Source organism: Acanthaster planci, linkage group LG01 (genome assembly GCF_054643075.1).
Source record: "Acanthaster planci isolate LZ-2023a linkage group LG01, COTS_SCS, whole genome shotgun sequence".
Taxonomy (NCBI): domain Eukaryota; kingdom Metazoa; phylum Echinodermata; class Asteroidea; order Valvatida; family Acanthasteridae; genus Acanthaster; species Acanthaster planci.
In genome coordinates, this window is record NC_141777.1 from 27,564,857 (window position 1) to 27,586,945 (window position 22,089).

General features: G+C 41.6%; 1 protein-coding gene across 1 annotated transcript in view; it reads left to right on the top strand.

Annotated features, from left to right (window-relative positions):
- The first annotated feature begins 686 nt into the window (after window positions 1-686).
- LOC110975165 (N-acetylgalactosaminyltransferase 7-like) overlaps window positions 687-22,089 on the top strand; it is a 44,639-nt gene continuing 23,236 nt past the window's right edge. The window contains exons 1-4 of the mRNA XM_022227371.2: window positions 687-1,360; window positions 12,541-12,821; window positions 13,514-13,680; window positions 15,392-15,605. Of these exons, the coding sequence (XP_022083063.2) occupies window positions 1,157-1,360; window positions 12,541-12,821; window positions 13,514-13,680; window positions 15,392-15,605 (866 nt within the window). The 5' untranslated portion in view covers window positions 687-1,156. The remainder of the gene's footprint in view (window positions 1,361-12,540; window positions 12,822-13,513; window positions 13,681-15,391; window positions 15,606-22,089) is intronic.

Genomic DNA, 22,089 nt, shown 5'->3' on the forward strand with positions numbered 1-22,089 from the left:
TTTGCTTCACATTTTTCGAAAAATATACCAAATTACAGATGGTTAGACAAAAGCACCGATTCAGCCATAGTATTTTACAACACTTGTACTCCAATAGAAATGAGGACTAATCCGACTGAAATAACTTTATTGCACAGTGAACAGAGTCTAAATCATGAGAGGGCGCTCATATTGTTCCGCCCCACACGCTTCGGATTAGGGTTGTGCGAAAGTTTTTCTGATTAATTTTGGCCCGTGCATCCTGCCTCTAGAGTGCAACACACATTATATGATTATAAACTGTTAAAGTACAGTGAGATCAGTGCAATAAGATCATTAATTTAAAAAAAGACGAAAGGATTATGTGAAATATTACTTGAGTTTGGAAAAATAATGAAACATCAGAAGGTGCTACAAGTGGAATAAGAAGAAAGAGCATATAAAAATGTGGGAATCTGATCGATCGGTGGCCAACTGTATATGCAGGCCTACTGCATCTAAATCTATATGCTTGGAAAAATACACGAAGGGAACATTGCATCTCTGTCATATTTAAAGGATTTAGCTGTGACATTGTTATTTAGTGTGGAATTAGTTATCACCATGGTGCATTGACGCTTACAGTGGCTAGGCCAAACACCGTTACGTCACCAAACTAATACTACCCCCGCTTGCGATGGCAGAACCCGGTTTATATAATCGATTCTCAACATCAAATCTTATGCCGAAATCTCGGCCAGGCCCTTTTCTTCCAAGTGCTAGTCTCATTCGCTCTTTAGCTTTCAACTTCGAAATATCGCCTCCCTGAGTTTCCGGGTCAGACAAGGTTATCAAGTAGATTAAATTTGCTCCGCGTGTGTGACTATCGGAGGTAAAATTTCTCCAAGCATAGATCCGGGCGACACGAGCGTCTGTCGCATTGAGTGTGCAAGCACTACATGAGCACTCGTCTTCTTGGAGCTAGTCTCCAAAGGTGAATTGTCCTATTGTTATTAAGACCATGGATGACAACATCGCACAGGAGAGTTGATCCCCTTGAAAGGAGGGGGATGGAATAGACATACATCCCAACTCCACTCAGTTTCCTTACAGAATCTAGAAGAAGCTACTGTTGGTGTGATCGGATTCAAAGGCTTTAGCTGACGGGCTTGTCTGGGCTGACAACAACGGCCATTATATGGGCCATAAACGGGATGAAGAGGGCGGTTGGACCGGGACATTCAGACGTAGAATCATAGCCATGAAAGTACGATGCATGCTCGGTCGGTGCCGCCGAAGGACGATAATGTTGGCCGTGTTCTGCGGGGTAGCGCTGTGCGTGCTGCACGGTAAAGTACTCTTTTCGGGAGGGAACGAGCACGGGCGACAACCTAGATCAGAGGTAGGTTTAATCAAAACAGAAAGACAAACACCGAGCAAAAGAACACAAATGAAATAGGATCTTTCTTCAAGAAAAAGTACATGACTTAATATATATCTGTATATCTGTGCACAGAGTTTTAACGCAGTGGCGAACATTTTTTGGTTTGAACGAAAAGGACGCTGATTGACTTCACAACATAGAAATGGTTCATGACTTTTTATTTCATGATTTCAGCGATATGAAAAAGGTAGATTGGTTTGTCTCAGTTTACATCGATCTTAGTACTAAGTACCGTCATGTTGACTGCGAAATGTTAGTGCAAGATGTTCGATATTTCTTGTTTTGATTTTTAGCATTGACAACACATTGCCCCGTCTCGGAACTTGTTTCACACTTGCACCTTAGGCCTAAACATGTATAAGGCTTCTCTGAATGAGGCAACTCTAAAGACGGGTAGTAAATACGCTTAACACAGGCTTTCAGAACCAAATTTTGGGGGGGACAATTTCTTTCGGGAGGCAAAAATGTGTGATGTGCAAACTGCTCAAAGAAACTATCAAAATATAAGATGGAATATAAGATGGGAAAGATGTCGACCCCCGTCAAAAAAGCGACAAAGAAATGTAGAGAAGGCTGGAGCAAATTCAAGCCGAATCTCGCCGTCCGTAGCAACCAACAGCGCGAGCATAGCTTCATGAGACAAAGAATGATAGTCAGTAAGTTAGTGGCCCACTCAGGATTTACAGAAGGGGTTCAGGCCATAACTTTAAACTGACTTGTTTCAAATGGAATTTAGTAATTTTACACAAGTTGTATAATAACTATAGCGTTCAACATCTACGTTAAACAGATTAAGTTTTATAAACAGTATTACGTGACAGTTGTTACGTGTTAGTATTATGACATATTAAAAGATAGGCTCAATTTTGCCATAGTATGCTTTGATTCACAACGAACGTGTAAGCATCGGATGATCAATGAGCTTCGATCAAGATGGGATGAAATATCGATAACTGCATCATGGTTAGGAGCGACGTCTCTGAAATGGTCGATGGCGCTTCGTCTTATAAATTTTACATTTTCGTTCTATATATTTTACATTTTGCTCTCACAACTGGTCTGGCGTCGAGGAGGCGACGCTTCGTCCCATTTATCAGTTTCGTTCCATATTAAGTTTCGTTCTATTTTCTTACGTTTGTTCTACATTTTTTACATTTCGTTTTATTTTTTATAGTTTCGTTCTATATGTATTAGTTTTTCCTATATAGGCTATATTAGTTTCGTCATATATTAGTTTCGTCCAATACATATTGGTTTCATCCTATATATTATTTTCAAGTGTATTATATTTATTAGTTTCGTCGTAAATATATGAGTTTTGTCGTATATTTATTAGTTTTCGTCCTATATAAATCACCTTTGTCCTTTAAACGTAGTTTTGTCCTATATGTAGATTGGTTTGGTACTTTATGTATTAGTTTTTGCCATTTAATATACTTCTTTCGTCCTTTATATATTTGTTTCGTTTGAGATTTTTTTCACTTTCGTCCTATAGAAATTAGTTTCGTCATATGTATATATTATTTTCGTGAGATTTTTTGTACTTATAAAGTCATAAAGGGCGCCTCATAGAGTCGAGGGGATTGCTCTTGACATTGATTAGTAGGTAACCATTTCAATGAAGCCACAGTAACACACTCTCTGATCTTGACTGGTCTTTGAAGTGTGATAGGTGTGTCACTAAAATTCCTTGTGGGACAGGCAAGGTTAGAGGAATGCTGTAACTGTTTAACGAGGAAAAAAATTGAATTTACCGTACCCTCGGATTTAGCAAAGATTATATCCTGTACGATTTAATCACGTTTCTCTTGAAACAGGATAGGAAAGATGAGCCATGCACCGAGTGGGCAGAGAAATCAAAATGTGCTGCAGGAATGTAACCATTAAAATATGGGGAGCCGAGGGTGGAATTCATGTTTCTGCCTCGCTGGAGGGCGATGTAGCCCACTTCACCTATCATTGTTGAATGTTTAAAATGGGACCACAACAATGGCCAGGAGGGATGGGAGGGTCGCCAAGAACCCCGGTGCATTGGCAAAGTTGCATGTGTTCTAATGCAGCCGGAATCAGAACCACAAGTGGAACTACAAGGGCGTTTTCTCCAGACCAGTTTTGAGCAAAAGCATCCACCCCGGATGTGCCTGGGTTCCAGAAACGAGAGTAAAGTTGTGACACTTTGGCATTGTAATAATTTGCGAAGCAGTCAACCGTGAAGGGGCCCTAAAGGCTATTAAGTGTGGCAAAGAATTCATCTGTTAAGGTCCAGTCATCCAAGTCAATGATCTTGCTCAGAAAATCAGCTTGTTCCAATCCAATCCACGTCAATTCTGATAGAGTTCTGATGTCAAACGCTTTGGCCTACAAGTGCGATTTCACGCTGCCGCATTCGATTATCTTCGCAGCAGTCTGACTGTCAAAAAGTATCTTTAGATCAGAGGATGAAATAATGGAAGAAATGATAAGAGAGCAAAACGAATACCTTCAAGTTCTCTCAATGTTGAACTCAGAGGTGATTCCTCAACAGACCAGGGCTTACGAGCGGAATCAATGTCATTGCATACGATAGCCCCTTCACCGCGGTAAAACTCAATCGGAGCATTCGATTTTATTGTGAATCTGATGGGAAAAGACGTGTCGGGCGTTCAAATGGCGGACGTTATCCAGAATTTTTAGAGACAAAGGGTAACTTTCATCGGCGGCTGCAGCAATACAACACAACATTATATCTGAAGAACATCGTCAAACGTCGTGACGATTGATGTCCGACAATGATTTTGACGAGCCGAAGATGCTAGAGGGGCCGAGTTTGTTGAAGTCAACTGCGGAGGAGGCACTGGACTGCGAACTGGGTGGGGCAGCGAGGGCTCGCTCTGAGGCTGAGACAGTCCTGGCTGGAAATGGGTATCTGGGACCCCCGACTGTGAAGACGGAGCTGGATCTAGTACGGGCATGGTAAATGTTAAAGGGAATGGCGCCTTGCATGAATGGGTAGGCTTTTGCCCAGTGACCGACGGAACCGCAGGAGTAGCATTGGTCAAAAGTTGGCATGGCGGTGGAAAGAAAATTTTAAAGGAAACAGTCGGTAGGAACAACCGAAAGGAAAACAAATAATTGACTGAAAATATATATTGCGCCCCATAAATAATTACAGAATATTACAATTTGTCACTGCCAGTAAACATGAACCCAGTGGGTGGGTGGGCGGGTGGGTAGTAAAACAAGCAAAACAGTACGAGAATAGCGGACAAGAAGTGTGTAGCAACACTCGGTGGGTGTAAGACCTGAATGGGAGTACAAGCGCTAACACATGCCTTACATGCAGAGTACAGGGGTAGGCATCGATGCCAGTCTAATTCATAAATTATTAATGTTTACGTTTACCAATCAGCAATTCGTGGATCACCAGGCCAGCGCTTAGCGCTTGTGGCATGCCTAAGGGGTGCAGACCACTAATTCAAGTGAGAGTTTCTAGCCAGCTCATTAGCATTAAAAGCGCCCCCGCAGGATCTTTTGAAAAAGGAGATTGTTTGGCCCCCAAAATGGTGAGATTGTGTAAATCCTTGCCAGGATCAACTCCCTGGATCTTTGAGCTTTCATATGAGAGCAGAAGGGCTAAAAACTACGGTTGAAAAATGGTCCTAAGTGCCCCAGAAAGTTGAGGGTTGCCACTTGAAAAATGGCTGGAATCAGACTTCGGAAAAATCACTTTTTGGGGGGGTGATTTTGTTTTGTGGGAATAATTAAAAATGTAATTGGTTAACCCATAAAAAATTGAAAAGAAATTGAAAGATAAATGACCAGAGAAGAATTTCATTTGTGCTTCAGAAATCTCAGGGATGTTGGCGTGCATGCTATTGGGTCCTGAACGGTGCTGATTTCACACTGTTTTCAATGGGGCTTGAATTAGTGGTCTGGACCCTAAGGCGCGCACAATTAGTTCGCTACAGGGTCGTAGAGTGACAGGAGGGGGGCCGCTGCGTGTGGATCCACTGCGACAACTGGCGGGTGTATGAGTCGTATTGGGTATAGATTATTTAAATGAATGTACGTAGTGAACCTAGGCTGCGAGCTAGTGGTCTCTGCTGTTGAAAGTACTTCCTCTCACTTACCTACTAAAAATTGTAAAAAAAAAAAGTGTGTGTATTTTGGGGCGCATTTAAAAGAGTTCAGTTTGCACTTCAGGTAAAAAAAAATCGGAAAAATCGGACCAAAATAAAATTTCATCGGAACTTTGTAGCGGATATATGAAATCGACAGTGAATCAGAATATTTGGAGTCTGATTAAATTTCATCTTTCGTGAGATTGGAGGCAAAATATTGCTCCATACACAAACGTTAGAAGCAAAAATTCAAAGAGCCCAACGTTAGGGTCCGCACCACTTTTGCGTACAGAATCTCCAAGCGTAAAGTGGAGCAACGCGCGAACGAGTGTTGTCGTTAATTTAAACCAAAACTTTTTCAAGTCCTCAAAATTACTTTTGACGGGCTGGATTAGTGTCCTTGCTGGGTGGTCCATGCAGTTCTTTCTTTTTAACAGTTTACCAAATAACCAATGAAATAAACAACATGGATAACACAACCGTAAAAAAACAAAAACAAACAGACGCGCCACACACACGATTTGTGAGGTGTGAGCGGTACTTACGATATATTTACAAGTCTATCCATTCTCTCTGGACGGGTTTCCTTCAATTCCGACACGTGAGTAGAGCCCAAGTTAACGGCAACCAACGAAAACATGACTGCGTTGCCCGCGCGCCTGGAGCGCTGTGCCGCTTGCACGCGTGGCCTGTCGGCGGCGGCGGCCTGGGCTAGGCTGTGCTGAGCTGAGGCTTAGCTAGGCCTTTAGTGACTGCATTTCATTCTTCAAAATGTTGCCGTATAAGCCGCTCAGAGTATAAGCCACATGGGTCACATCTTTTTAGCGTGAGAATCAACGTGTAACTTGTAAGCCGCGGCTTGTATTGCGAAAATTACGGTATATTAAAAATATGTATTTGTTATTGAAAACAAACATACCCTCCAACGAGCGGAACTCACCTACGGGCCTGAGTTATCATTGTGCTAGTTGGCCTTGATGTTTACTTGATGTGCTCAGATCGCTGTGAGAGTCATTACCCTTTCGTTAAATCTACCCAGATTTGACTGACACTCTATATTCTTTGCGTGAGGGCTATCTATATTTGCTAGTACTGAGGTATCCCTTGGGTAATAGATTAGCTGTGCTAAAGCTAGTCGGGTGGTTAAGTTTACCACATGAGGCATATTGCGTTGCCTGTTCAGGTGTATTGTGTAAATAAACCTTGTGCTATTTATATACCTCATTGATTTGTCATTACAGTAAACCAATTACTTGATTAATTGTCCTTGGAAATCCTGCGTCACTGTGAGGTTGATTTAGGTTTCCCTTCATTTAATTTCTCTATTGCCAGATAGACCTTGTCTTTCCTAAGTATTGGTAAACTTCCACCCAACGAACTGCTCCCAGGCTTAGTCTGCCGTTCGGTGGCTGATACCTCCCCCCCCCCGTGTGTCCTTGTGTAAGATTAATAAATATATTTGTGGCGTTGGACGAGGGCAATTCCATCTCTGATCAGGCCGGTCGAATGGGTCCGCCACAAAAGGTGTCAGTTTCCGCCAAAGTATGCCTGAACAATCCACAAAGGGAATTCGAAACGCACCAAAGAGTAGTATCCTATTAGAATGCATGCATTCAAGCCATCTCCATGTATGGCAGCCCAAACTGACAAAACTAAATGAGTAAAGGGTGCCAGTGTCCGCCAATGACAGCGTTACTGTATTTGTGCGGTCTGGCACACTCGTTGCAAAATTTCTTTGCTTTCTGTTAGGATACGAAATGTACGTGTACCGGAGGCTGGGTCGTTATAATGCCTACAAGGGGAAAGTTTTTCTCTTATGCGTGGCTTTGGTTGTCACTTTCATTACGCTGGGCTACATCTTCTTTTCCTCTTCGCCAGTGATGGAGCTACCAGTTCCAAAGCAACGGACATTTCGGCCTCTGCACCATGAACGTGAGGGACTGGAACAAAAACCGAGCCAGGTCGTCACCAATGCCAGCCGACTTAGCACACAGAATATTCTCTGCATCTTCTCTGGGCGATGGGCATACCTTCGGATCAACTTTGCTTACATTTACCGCAGTTTGCGGAAAAATGGTGGTGTTCTGGACAAGGTGTACTATATCATGATCCAGTACGACAACTCCACACTTCATAAGCTGATCCAGTTGGCTAACAGCGCCAATGAACACCTAGACGAGGATGTATTTCGGTTCTGGCTTATGAATCCTAACACGGACACGACGGACCGTCCCAAATACATCTTCGCGGGGGCTACGTACAAGATTTTTAATGAAATGGCGAGACACCCCGAGAGAAAATACTTCAAAATGGACGACGACATTGTATATATTCACCCTGGAGCATTCCGGCAGCTAATAGAACAGCAGAACACTTCTGAATGCTTCATTCATTTTGCCAACATCGGAGGTGCTAACTGGCGAAGTAGCTACATACACCAAGAGATGGGTATCTATGACGACGGGGTCATAAACCCACGGAAACTCAAGTTTGGCTTTAACCTCGCTGGCAGCCCGAAGTGTGGGTGGAGATCTGCAGAATGTGCCGAGCTTGCTCTGAAGGCATTTCTCCATCACTACGAGAACAAATCACTAGAGCAGTTCCTATTTGACGGACGGTACCTGACAAAAGAGAGAGCTCGCTATAGCATCAATTTCTATCTTTTGGATGTGAACCTCTTCGACTTTAAAGCCATGCTTGAGAGTGGACCGCTAAAGGAAAGCGACGAAGAGTGGCTGACGCAGATCTACTCCCGCAAAGTGAAGAACCCTAACTGTATAGTTGGGAAAGCCTTTGTTGTGCACTTTGCCTACAGCATCAATCGACACATGATTTCAAAGGGAGCCTTTCTGGAGAGGTTCGAGGTCATCGCTTTTCAAGATCTCGTCAGGTTTCTCCCAGAAAAATTTCAAACCATTCTTGATTTCGACACAAAAACTGAGACTAATTAAATAATCATCAGTCTAGGTTTATTTTGCTTTACAGATTTGTGCTTCGAATTTTCCATAGTGGATGCCGGAAAATTTACGTGCACAGACCATTGTGAACAGTATCGCCGTCGAATTTAATCTGATATGCTAATTTTCTAAGGCAATATAGAACAGTTATTTTGTATTTAGTGGTTTACTAGCTGCATAACATTTTAAATTCTTTTTGCTTTTTGAGAAGTATTGTCCAACACGAGAGAATTCGATCACAGAAAAGTAATGTATTTTTAGTTACAGTTAATTATTGTGCCGGTTTTGTTGGGTAATAATGTGTGCACTAGACTAACACTATAATTTATGCAATTTTTACATAAATATACGCGGTTTGTAATGAAGGTGTTCCTAAGGCAGTGAGAATACTAATCATACGCAACACTGAAAAATGCTTGATATTTTATTATCTTTTGAAAATAACTTTAGTAAGTCATACATGTAAACGCCATGAGTCTATCCAAATGTGAGTATACGTCAGGGATCATTCTTTTTGCATGCAACCCTTTCTCAAGCGTACAAGCGTTGTTGTTTTGTTTTTAATGGCGCTTTCAGCAACTCGGGCTATTTGCTCCAATAACTGTACGTTTATTCATACACTTTATTAATCAGCATCACATTACGGAGTTAGGCAGAAGGTCCAGTTTTAGAGGCAGGAGGAAACAGGAGTGCCCGGAGAAAACCTGCGACAGCGAGTATGGACTGGAAACCAAATAAAGCCTGGGCCAAGACGGGACTCGAACCCGGGTCTCATTGGTGCAAAGCGAGGAAAGAACCGCTACGCTAACCCGCTCCCCCACGTACAAACATACGCTGGTGGAGAGTTTATAAAGCACAGCCTGAGTATGCTTTTCAGGAACTGTAAGTCAAGTCTCCATTTCTACCTAACTGCGAATCAACCTCCTGACCCCCACATGGGGGACTCGCTTTGTTAAGACCGTTGGTGGTACTCTTTCTAAATACAAAAGAGTGAAAATTCATGCACTCTCCAAAAGAGTAAAGCCCTCATCTAAAGCCACCACAAAGAGTGAATTCGGAACTCGGTAAGAATGAGAGGAGCCATACAAGGGAGAACCCATGTTGAGTTGTAACTTCTATGGCTCCTTGAAAAGGTGTCAATGTCACTCTTCTAGAGTACGTGGTTTTCACTCGTTTGGATTGGCTTTTTATAAGGAACTCACTTTTGGAGCGTATTCCTTCTTTTGCTTTATTTTAGCAAGTACAGCTTAATATGCATGCCTGAGTCTTTCAGAAGTGCCTGCTAAGCAAACACCATAATATTCGTACATAATTTCGAGCAGTAGCCCATGTACTGATGCAGACCCAATCTCATGAAATGGCGTCGAGTATCCAAGAAAAGTTGTTCGCGTCACATTTAACCTGTTTTTTGCGTTTATGGAACGATTTGTGTATGTTGTCTAGCAAGCGAATAAAGTTTCCAGAAAAAAAGTATCTCGGTGTATATTTTATTTTCCTTATTCTCATTGGTAGATAGTTTAGGCCTAATGAATATTCAGTGTACCTTGATTTTACTGTGTGTGTCACAGTTTAGTAAACCCTGCCATATAAGGATAATTATGCAAGGTGGATGAGAGTGTGTGCTTTCCAAGCAATGCATCTTTTGTCAGTGCCGTGGTTAATCAAGTGTGAACTTTTTGCCAGTTTTTCTTTGGGTATAATCCAGTTAGTGTTAATATTGCAGAACCTCTGAACAACGTGAAATTTTGTTTTCAAACCTTCTAACCATGACACGTAATAACTGGTTTTGAAGCGGGATATCACTAAAATGGGTCCTCGGATCATTTTGCTGTATCACGCGATCCATGAGAATCGTCGAAAAGGGGCCTATAGCTACCACTCCTTCGTGGCTAATACTTGGAGCTCGGAATGGCGTACAGAGGTGGATCGCTCAAAGTATCAACTTCAGCAAAACCCTGTGAACTTGTATGCCCTAGGATCATCTGACTCTTGACTGTGATATTCAGTGACTTTATAAATATTAAAATTGTGTGCTGCTGGAAGATTATGCCTTGCAGTTATGGAAATATTGAATTTTAAGTCCCATTGGAAATTGGTTTAAAATCACAGATTCTAACGCTGAATTTTGATCTTTTGTTTAATAAAAGGCGTATGTATTGAGAAGGATAAACTGGTAATACTGTTTAATTAATATCGAAAGTAAGAATTTTGAAAGTTGGTAATTGTAGTGAAGAGTCAACAAAAAGACGCTGTTGGAATGGAGATGTGTAGTTATAATTGAAATTGATTGATTGTTCCGACTACCTGCCAACTGATATTGGAAGTGGTACCAGTACGTAAAAAAGTCAAAAGAAAAGTTGTGAGTGGCAATAAGTGAAGGCACTGTGAAAAAAAGATGTTTCGAGTTTAATACGAATATAAATGTTGGCGTTTGAGAAATAAAATACATGTACTGTTGCCAGTTGGGATTATACACCATCTGGGAGATTGCAAAATAAACTGTACATAAAGGAAAGATTCAGATGTTAATACTATAAATTGTATTGGAAATTTATTTTGCTTTGAAGCGACGGGAATCAAAATTTGTAAGTTGAAAGTGTTGAAGGGTCATCTAATTTTGAGCATGACATAATTAATAGTGGACCTAAATGATTAAAGTTTTTGAACAAGTGTTTTGTGAGTGACCTGAATTGAAGAGAATTGGTGTAAAATGTTTACAGTTTTGAATAATATAGTTGTGCAGGAATTCAGAGAACTTGCAACTTATCGAGAGCTGTGTTGAAGAAAAAAAGTCTTTTTGGGGAATTAATAGTCAAAGTTTTTAAAGGAAACAGAAGTGTCGAATGGTTTTTCATTCATTCATGATCGTGCATGGCATGTATCTTCAATTTACATTTGTCCAAGGGAGTCACCAATGTGACTATGTGACAGTTCAGTTGACCGAGCTGTAAGAGACACCCATTGTGAGGGGCCTAAAAGACCACATCACGCTTATTTTGTAGGAAGTATAACGGTACACAGCCCAATGAGTATGTCGTGCGCTACTGAAAAGGTTGCAATAAAACATGGTTTATCCATAGTATGTGAATATCCAGCTAACAAAATTCATGATTTAAGATACAAATAGTTAAACCAAAAAAGAAAAAAAGAAAAAAGTTGTTAAATGTGACTTCTTTACTTCAGTTAAATGTAGATTTTCCACACAGAATGCCTTGGGAAATAACTGACATATGCATGTTTTTGCTTGCCTTCCTGGGTCGTCTTTTTTGCAGCTCTTACATGCTCAAAGTTTAGGATGTTGCATTTGTTGCAACTGCCGTTGGTCCTACTTCGCCCTAGTAACCAATTAGAATCAATTTCTAGCATTAGTAAGCGATGAAGCCTCGCATTTCTTGTCAGTCTTAAGCTGTGTTAAGCTTTCCCCAAATTGAAAAATCGAAGAGGAATACTAAATGGTCAAAAACTGTCTGTTTTATGACACTCTGTGGTATTTATGTGCAGGGTCCTCCATTTTTGGTCGCACCCCTCCCCCTAATTTTTGGTTAGCTTTTAAGGCTCAGCGTCTGCTGTGCCTCACATACACACTTCCCGGCTACTTATATAGAGACTGTGATGCAAGCTCCATCAGGTTCAGAAATGAGATCCGGGAGGGTTATCGTGCTTGCCTATATCAAAATTTCACCTGTATTAAGAGGGCTCAAGCAGAAGATAAGCGCCCGTCCGTTATCCAAAATGTTGCACAAATGGATGGGGTTCTTCACAGTGCATGATATCCTCAAAGCATCAAAGCAAGTTAAGGCATTGTCATGGTCATGGGGGTGCGGTGACAAAATGCATGACACGAACACTTCACAACGAACATGTTAGTGTGTATTTTAAGTGAAAATGAAAGTTTATAATACATGTACATGTAGTTTTAAGATTGTCAGTATCTTCAACTATTCTTGATTGGCCGTTATGTTTTAGTTCACATTTTTCAATCAAATTATGAAGTTTACTTCTCTTGATAACACTGACTGGTTCATGTCGCCCCAAATTTCTTCTGACATGCCGACTTCCCCTTTTTGACAATCTCACCTAGGGCGGGATATTCGGCCTTCTGGGAGTATTCCGTTCCGAGGACACCGCTAGCGGCAAGCACCAGACCAGGGTGCATGGGGCAATCCACAAGGAGGTGACGGGCAACTTTGAGCCGCCCCGGGAGCCTAGTCGGCATGGCATCGGGGAACAAGGCGTCTCGGTCACCCTGGAGGATTGGGAGAAAGCTGCGGTAGAAAAAAGCCTGCGAGAGTACTCGCTGAACTTGTATGGCAGTAATAAGATATCTGTGGACAGGTCACTGCCTGATCTTAGGGATCCGCAGTAAGTTGGACGAGACGTTAGGCGAAACATTCTGGTTTAGGGACAACTGTTTTACATCCAAGAGGCATTGGCTTGTGGCGAGGGTACCTTCTTATGGAAATGAAAACTTTTGAAATAGTTGCTTCTCCAGTACAGGCTGATATGAAAATATGAGTATGGCATTTTTAGGTTAATTTCAATACGATGTTTTATTAGAATTCGAATAATCATATTGGTCAGTGTAAAAAGGTTGATGTTGATTTTTTGCCAAAAGTTGGTACAAATATCAAACGCCCCACAATCTTTGACAAAAACGTCTTAGTCAAGGTCACCCAAATTCACCCATGATTGGGTGATTTTTTTCTTTTATAGTCCTCACAAAAGTAAAAGCGTTCGACCTTTTAAAACCTAAAGGACACTGTGAAATTCATCATTTTATAATACTGTACTTATTATAAATGCCTTTGGTTAGTGTATCACATCAAGAACCTGTGATCTAATTCGTTGAACACTGTAAAACCCTTTTCAGTCAAATTTCGTCTGGAAAATATGGACTTCAACGGACCTTCTCAGAGAAATTTATCAAGCACACCAACCTTATGGCGACTACATGTGATCAAGCGCCCTCGTTTGCTCTGTATTAGTCTAGACAGGATAGACAATGTGTGGTTGTCACTCAGTCCTGATGTCCCCACTTTGTTCTTTGCTGTTAGATGTAAGCATTGGCACTACCCCGAGGATCTGCCCCAAGTAAGTGTTGTTATCCCCTTCCACAATGAGGGTTGGTCCACGCTGATGCGGACCGTACATAGCGTCATCAACAGGAGCCCTCCGTACCTACTTAAGGAGATTGTATTGGTGGATGACTTCGGTACAAAGAGTGAGTACACTCGAAAAACTGTTTATCATGTACCTGTACATACAATCTTACTATCACTTTGTGACGTGTTTAGAACTGTAGAGGCTGTACATTTTGTGATCGGTTGCTAATTTTTTAATCATCTGAACACTGTATCCATCAATTTTCTAAAGCTTAGTATGAGAAGGTGATACTCAGATGAGCTTTGAAGCTTTTCATGGCGAGTACCCCCCGGTTCTTTTCAGAAACACACACACACTGCACGATGGAATAAGTGTATTGGAAAAACAGAGGGTCGCATTAACCATGCATCAACACTGGATGATAGTACTGCGTGATGTGCAACAGTTATAAATGCGTCAAGTACAGTGATGCTTGGAAATGCATGTCATCTTTCTTTTACGGATTCATGGCAGATAATTGTCATAGCAGGCCGTTGGAAAACCACATGAATCAGCGTGTTAATGAATTTTTCATGAACTGAGTCATCTCGTTGAACAATAAAGATACACGAGCAGGAATGTCAGATCGCATGCGAGTTTCTGATTTGCACATTACACAACATTGTGATCATCACCAATTCACAGGGTAAGGACTAGAAGCCCCGGGATTGCGAAAATTGGTATGACGTCATCGTAAAGTTATCATGCAATTTCATAACGTGTTGAATATTTATCATTTTATGACAGCATAATGCTGCAACTACTAGTAAGATTGAAGTTCCGTTCACAAGCAGAGAGATGTTTTAAAGACATAAATAAGAGTAATATTGGTTCCGTCCTGTCGCGTGTCCTGACCGGGAGGTGAACGTTTGACAGATCAATATTTACAAACTTCTAGTAAGATTGCAATAAAATTTTCGGGTGCCAAAATGGCCTTTCTGGAAGCTGAGTCACATTATTTTATAAGCTTTGAGAAAGAAGAAAAATGACAGAGCCAATAAAAATCGCCCTTTTTAGGACCCATGACCTCTGTTGTCCCGCTTGGATTGGCCTTTGACTACAGGACTGTAATGTTTACGCCTTTTTTTAAATTGTAAATTAATTAGTTGATTTTGTTCTGTATTTGTCGTATTTAGCAAGCTATAGTTAATTTACCAATCAACATATTGATAACATACTATATATGCACCACATTCTTGCGTATCTTTTTCACTACTCGCATCTGTCTTTTTTTTTTTAGCCTATTTTGGTTAATATCACCGGAGGTGTGTTCACCATTGTTTGCATCTCCCTTTGCTGTCCACTCAACCTTTATGGTTTGACACTTATTCAGAATTTCACTAGTTGTGAACCCCTTACCAATGAACGGGCTGTCGAAATAATTCTAAGGTTTTCATTTCGACATTTTGCGACACCCGACAGTTTCATTACCGAGGTGTTTTAGGCAAACGTACTCCTTTTCACCTGGACTATATTAACAATGCGCTCTTCCTTTTAGCTTTTTTATGCAGTTCTAAAAATCCAGTAAAAACATGATAAATTCAAGCTTGAGAAAACACACTATAATCCCTTCTTTTTATTTGCATGAAATATTGAACATTACCAAATTCAAAGATAAAAGAAGTGTGTTCCACCTGAAATCCCGACAGCCCTCCTAACACCTATCTCGGTGTTATACACTCCCCTTCCTAACCCCCGTCCCAAACCGAAAAAAGTCGATTACACCGCTGCAACTCGGAGCGAACGCTTTCTGGCGCTTGACAAATTTGATCCGTCGCTTGTCATTACAGACCACCTTGCTAAGCAGCTGGAGGACTATCTACGGACACCAAGACTCCGAGGACTCGTCAAGCTGCTTCGAACCCGCCGAAGGGAAGGCGTGATCGGAGCGCGAACCTTCGGCTTTACCCAGGCTTCGGCCCCGGTCATCGTGTCAATGGACGCTCACTGCGAGGTGGGCACAAACTGGCTGGCACCGCTCCTGTCTGTATTGGCTTCAAATCGGTAAGTTTAAATGAGCAATCTCTGGCCCACTAGGTGAGGCTACGCAACTAGCCGTTCGAGGCTTTCCTTACGCGTGTTTCTGTGATAAGCAATCAAATCTGGGCTTACTACGAGGCATTAAAGATAGGCTAGTTGTGTGAATTCATCTTTCACACTAAAGGACTGCACTGGCGTTCGTGTTTATAAAAGGAGGATGAAAATGCTGCTGTATTATGTCAGTCCTCGGTAGTATAGTGGTTAGTATCTCTGACTGTCACCCAGGAGCCTGGGCTTCGATTCCCCGCCGGGGAGACCTTTACTTTTCTTCCTTTATATCCAAGAAATACATCGTGATACTTGACACCTTTAAAATGAAAAGGACAAAATGGGTTCACTTTGGCATCAGTCCTCGGTAGTATAGTGGTTAGTATCTCTGACTGTCACTCAGGAGACCGGGGTTCGATTCCCCGCCGGGGAGACCTTTACTTTTTTTCCTTTATATCCAAGAAATACATCGTGATACTTGACACCTTTAAAATGAAAATGATGAAATGGTTTCACTTTGGCATCTGTCCTCGGTAGTACAGAGGTTAGTATCTCTGACTGTCACTCAGGAAACCGGGATTTGATTCCCCGCCGGGGAGACCTTTACTTTTTTCCTTTATACCCAAGAAATACATGGTGATACTTGACACCTTTAAAATGAAAATGATGAAATGGTTTAACCTTGTCATCTGTCCTCGGTAGTATAGTGGTTAGTATCTCTGACTGTCACTCAGGAGACCGGGGTTCGATTCCCCGCCGGGGAGACCTTTACTTTTTTTCCTTTATACCCAAGAAATACATCGTGATACTTGACACCTTTAAAATGAAAATGATGAAATGGTTTTACTTTGGCATCAGTCCTCGGTAGTATAGTGGTTAGTATCTCTGACTGTCACTCAGGAGACCGGGGTTCGATTCCCCGCCGGGGAGACCTATCCTTTTTTTCCCTTTATATACCCAAATTTACATCGTGATACTTGACACCTTTAAAATGAAAATGATGAAATGGTTTTACTTTGGCATCTGTCCTCGGTAGTATAGAGGTTAGTATCTCTGACTGTCACTCAGGACACCAAGGTTCGATTCCCCGCCGGGGAGACCTTTACTTTTTTCCTTTATATCCAAAAAATACATCGTGATACTGACACCTTTAAAATGAAAATGATGAAAGGTTTCACTTTGACATCAGTCCTCGGTAGTATAGTGGTTAGTATCTCTGACTGTCACTCAGGAGACCGGGGTTCGATTCCCCGCCGGGGAGACCTATCCTTTTTTTTCCCTTTATATACCCAAATTTACATCGTGATACTTGACACCTTTAAAATGAAAATGATGAAATGGTTTTACTGTGGCATCTGTGCTGGGTAGTATAGAGGTTAGTATCTCTGGCTGTCACTCAGGAGACCGGGGTTCGATTCCCCGCCGGGGAGACCTTTACTTTTTTTCCTTTATACGCAAGAAATACATCGTGATACTTGACACCTTTGAAATGAAAATGATGAAATGGTTTCAATTTGTCATTTGTCCTCGGTAGTATAGTGGTTAGTATCTCTGACTGTCACTCAGGAGCCTGGGCTTCGATTCCCCGCCGGGGAGACCTTTACTTTTTTTTTCCTTTATACCCAAGAAATACATCATGATACTTGACACCTTTAAAATGAAAATGATGAAATGGTTTCACCTTGGCATCTCTCCTCGGTATTATAGTGGTTAGCATCTCTGACTGTCACTCAGGAGACCGGGGTTTGATTCCCCGCCGGGAGATCTTTTTTTTTCCTTTATATCCAAAAACACATCGTGATACTTGATACCTTTAAAATGAAAATGATGAAATGGTTTCACCTTGGCATCTGTCCTCGGTTGTTTAGTGGTTAGTATCTCTGACTGTCACTCAGGAGACCGGGGTTCGATTCCCCGCCGGGGAGACCTGTACTTTTTTTTCCCTTTATATCCAAGAAATCCATCGTGATACTTGACACCTTTAAAATGAAAATGATGAAATGGTTTCACTTTGTCATCTGTCCTCGGTAGTATAGTGGTTAGTATCTCTGACTGTCACTCAGGAGCCTGGGCTTCGATTCCCCGCCGGGGAGACCTTTACTTTTTTCCTTTATATCCAAGAAATACATCGTGATACTTGACACCTTTAAAATGAAAATGATGAAATGGTTTCAATTTGGCATCTGTCCTCGGCAGTATAGTGGTTAGTATCTTTGACTGTCACTCAGGACACAGGGCTTCGATTCCCCGCCGGGGAGACCTTTACTTTTTTCCTTTATATCCAAGAAATACATCGTGATACTGACACCTTTAAAATGAAAATGATGAAATGGTTTCACTTTGGCATCAGTCCTCGGTAGTATAGTGGTTAGTATCTCTGACTGTCACTCAGGAGACCGGGGTTCGATTCCCCGCCGGGGAGACCTATCCTTTTTTTCCCTTTATATACCCAAATTTACATCGTGATACTTGACACCTTTAAATGAAAATGATGAAATGGGTTCAATTTGGCATCTGTCCTCGGTAGTATAGTGGTTAGTATCTCTGACTGTCACTCAGGACACCAAGGTTCGATTCCCCGCCGGGGACACTTTTACTTTTTTTCCTTTATATCCAAAAAATACATCGTGATACTGACACCTTTAAAATGAAAATGATGAAAGGTTTCTGTTTGGCATCAGTCTTCGGTAGTATAGTGGTTAGTATCTCTGACTGTCACTCAGGAGACTGGGGTTCGATTCCCCGCCGGGGAGACCTTTACTTTTTTTCCTTTATATACCCAAATTTACATCGTGATACTTGACACCTTTAAAATGAAAATGATGAAATGGTTTTACTGTGGCATCTGTGCTGGGTAGTATAGTGGTTAGTATCTCTGGCTGTCACTCAGGAGACCGGGGTTCGATTCCCCGCCGGGGAGACCTTTACTTTTTTTCCTTTATACGCAAGAAATACATCGTGATACTTGACACCTTTGAAATGAAAATGATGAAATGGTTTCAATTTGTCATTTGTCCTCGGTAGTATAGTGGTTAGTATCTCTGACTGTCACTCAGGAGCCTGGGCTTCGATTCCCCGCCGGGGAGACCTTTACTTTTTTTTTCCTTTATACCCAAGAAATACATCGTGATACTTGACACCTTTAAAATGAAAATGATGAAATGGTTTCACCTTGGCATCTGTCCTCGGTATTATAGTGGTTAGTATCTCTGACTGTCACTCAGGAGACCGGGGTTTGATTCCCCGCCGGGAGATCTTTTTTTTTCCTTTATATCCAAAAACACATCGTGATACTTGATACCTTTAAAATGAAAATGATGAAATGGTTTCACCTTGGCATCTGTCCTCGGTTGTTTAGTGGTTAGTATCTCTGACTGTCACTCAGGAGACCGGGGTTCGATTCCCCGCCGGGAGATCTTTCTTTTTTTTTTCCTTTATATCCAAAAACACATCGTGATACTTGATACCTTTAAAATGAAAATGATGAAATGGTTTCATTTTGGCATCTGTTCTCGGTAGTATAGTGGCTAGTATCTCTGACTGTCATTCAGGAGACCGGGGTTCGATTCCCCGCCGGGGAGGCCGTTACTTTTTTCCTTTATATACCAAAAAATGCATCGTGATACCTGACACCTTTGAAATGAAAATGATGAAATGGTTTTACTGTGGCATCTGTGCTGGGTAGTATAGTGGTTAGTATCTTTGACCCTCACTTAAAAGACTGGGGTTTGATTCCCCGCCGGGGAGAACTTCCTTTTTTTCCTTTGTATACCAAAAAAAATACATTATGATACTGACACCTTTAAAATGAAAAGGACGAAATGGTTTCGCTTTGACATCTATCCTCGGTAGTATAGTGGTTAGTATCTCTGACTGTCACTCAGGAGACCTGGGTTCGATTCCCCGCCGGGGAGACCTTTGTTTTTTTCCCCTTTATATCCAAGAAATACATCGTGATACTTAACACCTTTAAAATGAAAAGGACAAAATGGGTTCACTTTGGCATCAGTCCTCGGTAGTATAGTGGTTAGTATCTCTGACTGTCACTCAGGAGACCGGGGTTCGATTCCCCGCCGGGGAGACCTGTCCTTTTTTTTTCCTTTATATCCAAGAAATACATCGTGATACTTGACACCTTTCAAATGAAAATGATGAAATGGTTTCAATTTGGCATCAGTCCTCGGTAGTATAGTGGTTAGTATCTCTGACTGTCACTCAGGAGACCGGGGTTCGATTCCCCGCCGGGAGATCTTTCTTTTTTTTTCCTTTATATCCAAAAACACATCGTGATACTTGATACCTTTGAAATGAAAATGATGAAATGGTTGCATTTTGGCATCTGTTCTCGGTAGTATAGTGGCTAGTATCTCTGACTGTCATTCAGGAGACCGGGGTTCGATTCCCCGCCGGGGAGGCCGTTACTTTTTTCCTTTATATACCAAAAAATGCATCGTGATACCTGACACCTTTAAAATGAAAATGATGAAATGGTTTCACTTTGTCATCTGTCCTCGGTAGTAAAGTGGTTAGTATCTTTGACCCTCACTTAAAAGACTGGGGTTTGATTCCCCGCCGGGGAGAACTTCCTGTTTTTCCTTTGTATACCAAAAAAAATACATTGTGATACTGACACCTTTAAAATGAAAAGGACGAAATGGTTTCGCTTTGACATCTATCCTCGGTAGTATAGTGGTTAGTATCTCTGACTGTCACTCAGGAGACCAGGGTTCGATTCCCCGCCGGGGAGACCTTTGTTTTTTTCCCCTTTATATCCGAGAAATACATCGTGATACTTAACACCTTTAAAATGAAAAGGACAAAATGGGTTCACTTTGGCAACACTCCTCGGTAGTATAGTGGTTAGTATCTCTGACTGTCACTCAGGAGACCGGGGTTCGATTCCCCGCCGGGGAGACCTTTACTGTTTTCCTTTATATCCAAGAAATACATCGTGATACTTGACACCTTTCAAATGAAAATGATGAAATGGTTTCAATTTGGCATCTGTCCTCGGCAGTATAGTGGTTAGTATCTTTGACTGTCACTCAGGACACAGGGCTTCGATTCCCCGCCGGGGAGACCTTTACTTTTTTCCTTTATATCCAAGAAATACATCGTGATACTGACACCTTTAAAATGAAAATGATGAAATGGTTTCACTTTGGCATCAGTCCTCGGTAGTATAGTGGTTAGTATCTCTGACTGTCACTCAGGAGACCGGGGTTCGATTCCCCGCCGGGGAGACCTATCCTTTTTTTCCCTTTATATAACCAAATTTACATCGTGATACTTGACACCTTTAAAATGAAAATGATGAAATGGTTTTACTTTGGCATATGTCCTCGGTAGTATAGAGGTTAGTATCTCTGACTGTCACTCAGGACACCAAGGTTCGATTCCCCGCCGGGGAGACCTTTACTTTTTTCCTTTATATCCAAAAAATACATCGTGATACTGACACCTTTAAAATGAAAAGGACGAAATGGTTTCGCTTTGACATCTATCCTCGGTAGTATAGTGGTTAGTATCTCTGACTGTCACTCAGGAGACCGGGGTTCGATTCCCCGCCGGGGAGGCCGTTACTTTTTTCCTTTATATACCAAAAAATGCATCGTGATACCTGACACCTTTGAAATGAAAATGATGAAATGGTTTTACTGTGGCATCTGTGCTGGGTAGTATAGTGGTTAGTATCTTTGACCCTCACTTAAAAGACTGGGGTTCGATTCCCCGCCGGGGAGACCTTTGTTTTTTTCCCCTTTATATCCAAGAAATACATCGTGATACTTAACACCTTTAAAATGAAAAGGACAAAATGGGTTCACTTTGGCATCAGTCCTCGGTAGTATAGTGGTTAGTATCTCTGACTGTCACTCAGGAGACCGGGGTTCGATTCCCCGCCGGGGAGACCTGTCCTTTTTTTTCCTTTATATCCAAGAAATACATCGTGATACTTGATACCTTTAAAATGAAAATGATGAAATGGTTGCATTTTGGCATCTGTTCTCGGTAGTATAGTGGCTAGTATCTCTGACTGTCATTCAGGAGACCGGGGTTCGATTCCCCGCCGGGGAGGCCGTTACTTTTTTCCTTTATATACCAAAAAATGCATCGTGATACCTGACACCTTTAAAATGAAAATGATGAAATGGTTTCACTTTGTCATCTGTCCTCGGTAGTAAAGTGGTTAGTATCTTTGACCCTCACTTAAAAGACTGGGGTTTGATTCCCCGCCGGGGAGAACTTCCTTTTTTTCCTTTGTATACCAAAAAAAATACATTGTGATACTGACACCTTTAAAATGAAAAGGACGAAATGGTTTCGCTTTGACATCTATCCTCGGTAGTATAGTGGTTAGTATCTCTGACTGTCACTCAGGAGACCAGGGTTCGATTCCCCGCCGGGGAGACCTTTGTTTTTTTCCCCTTTATATCCGAGAAATACATCGTGATACTTAACA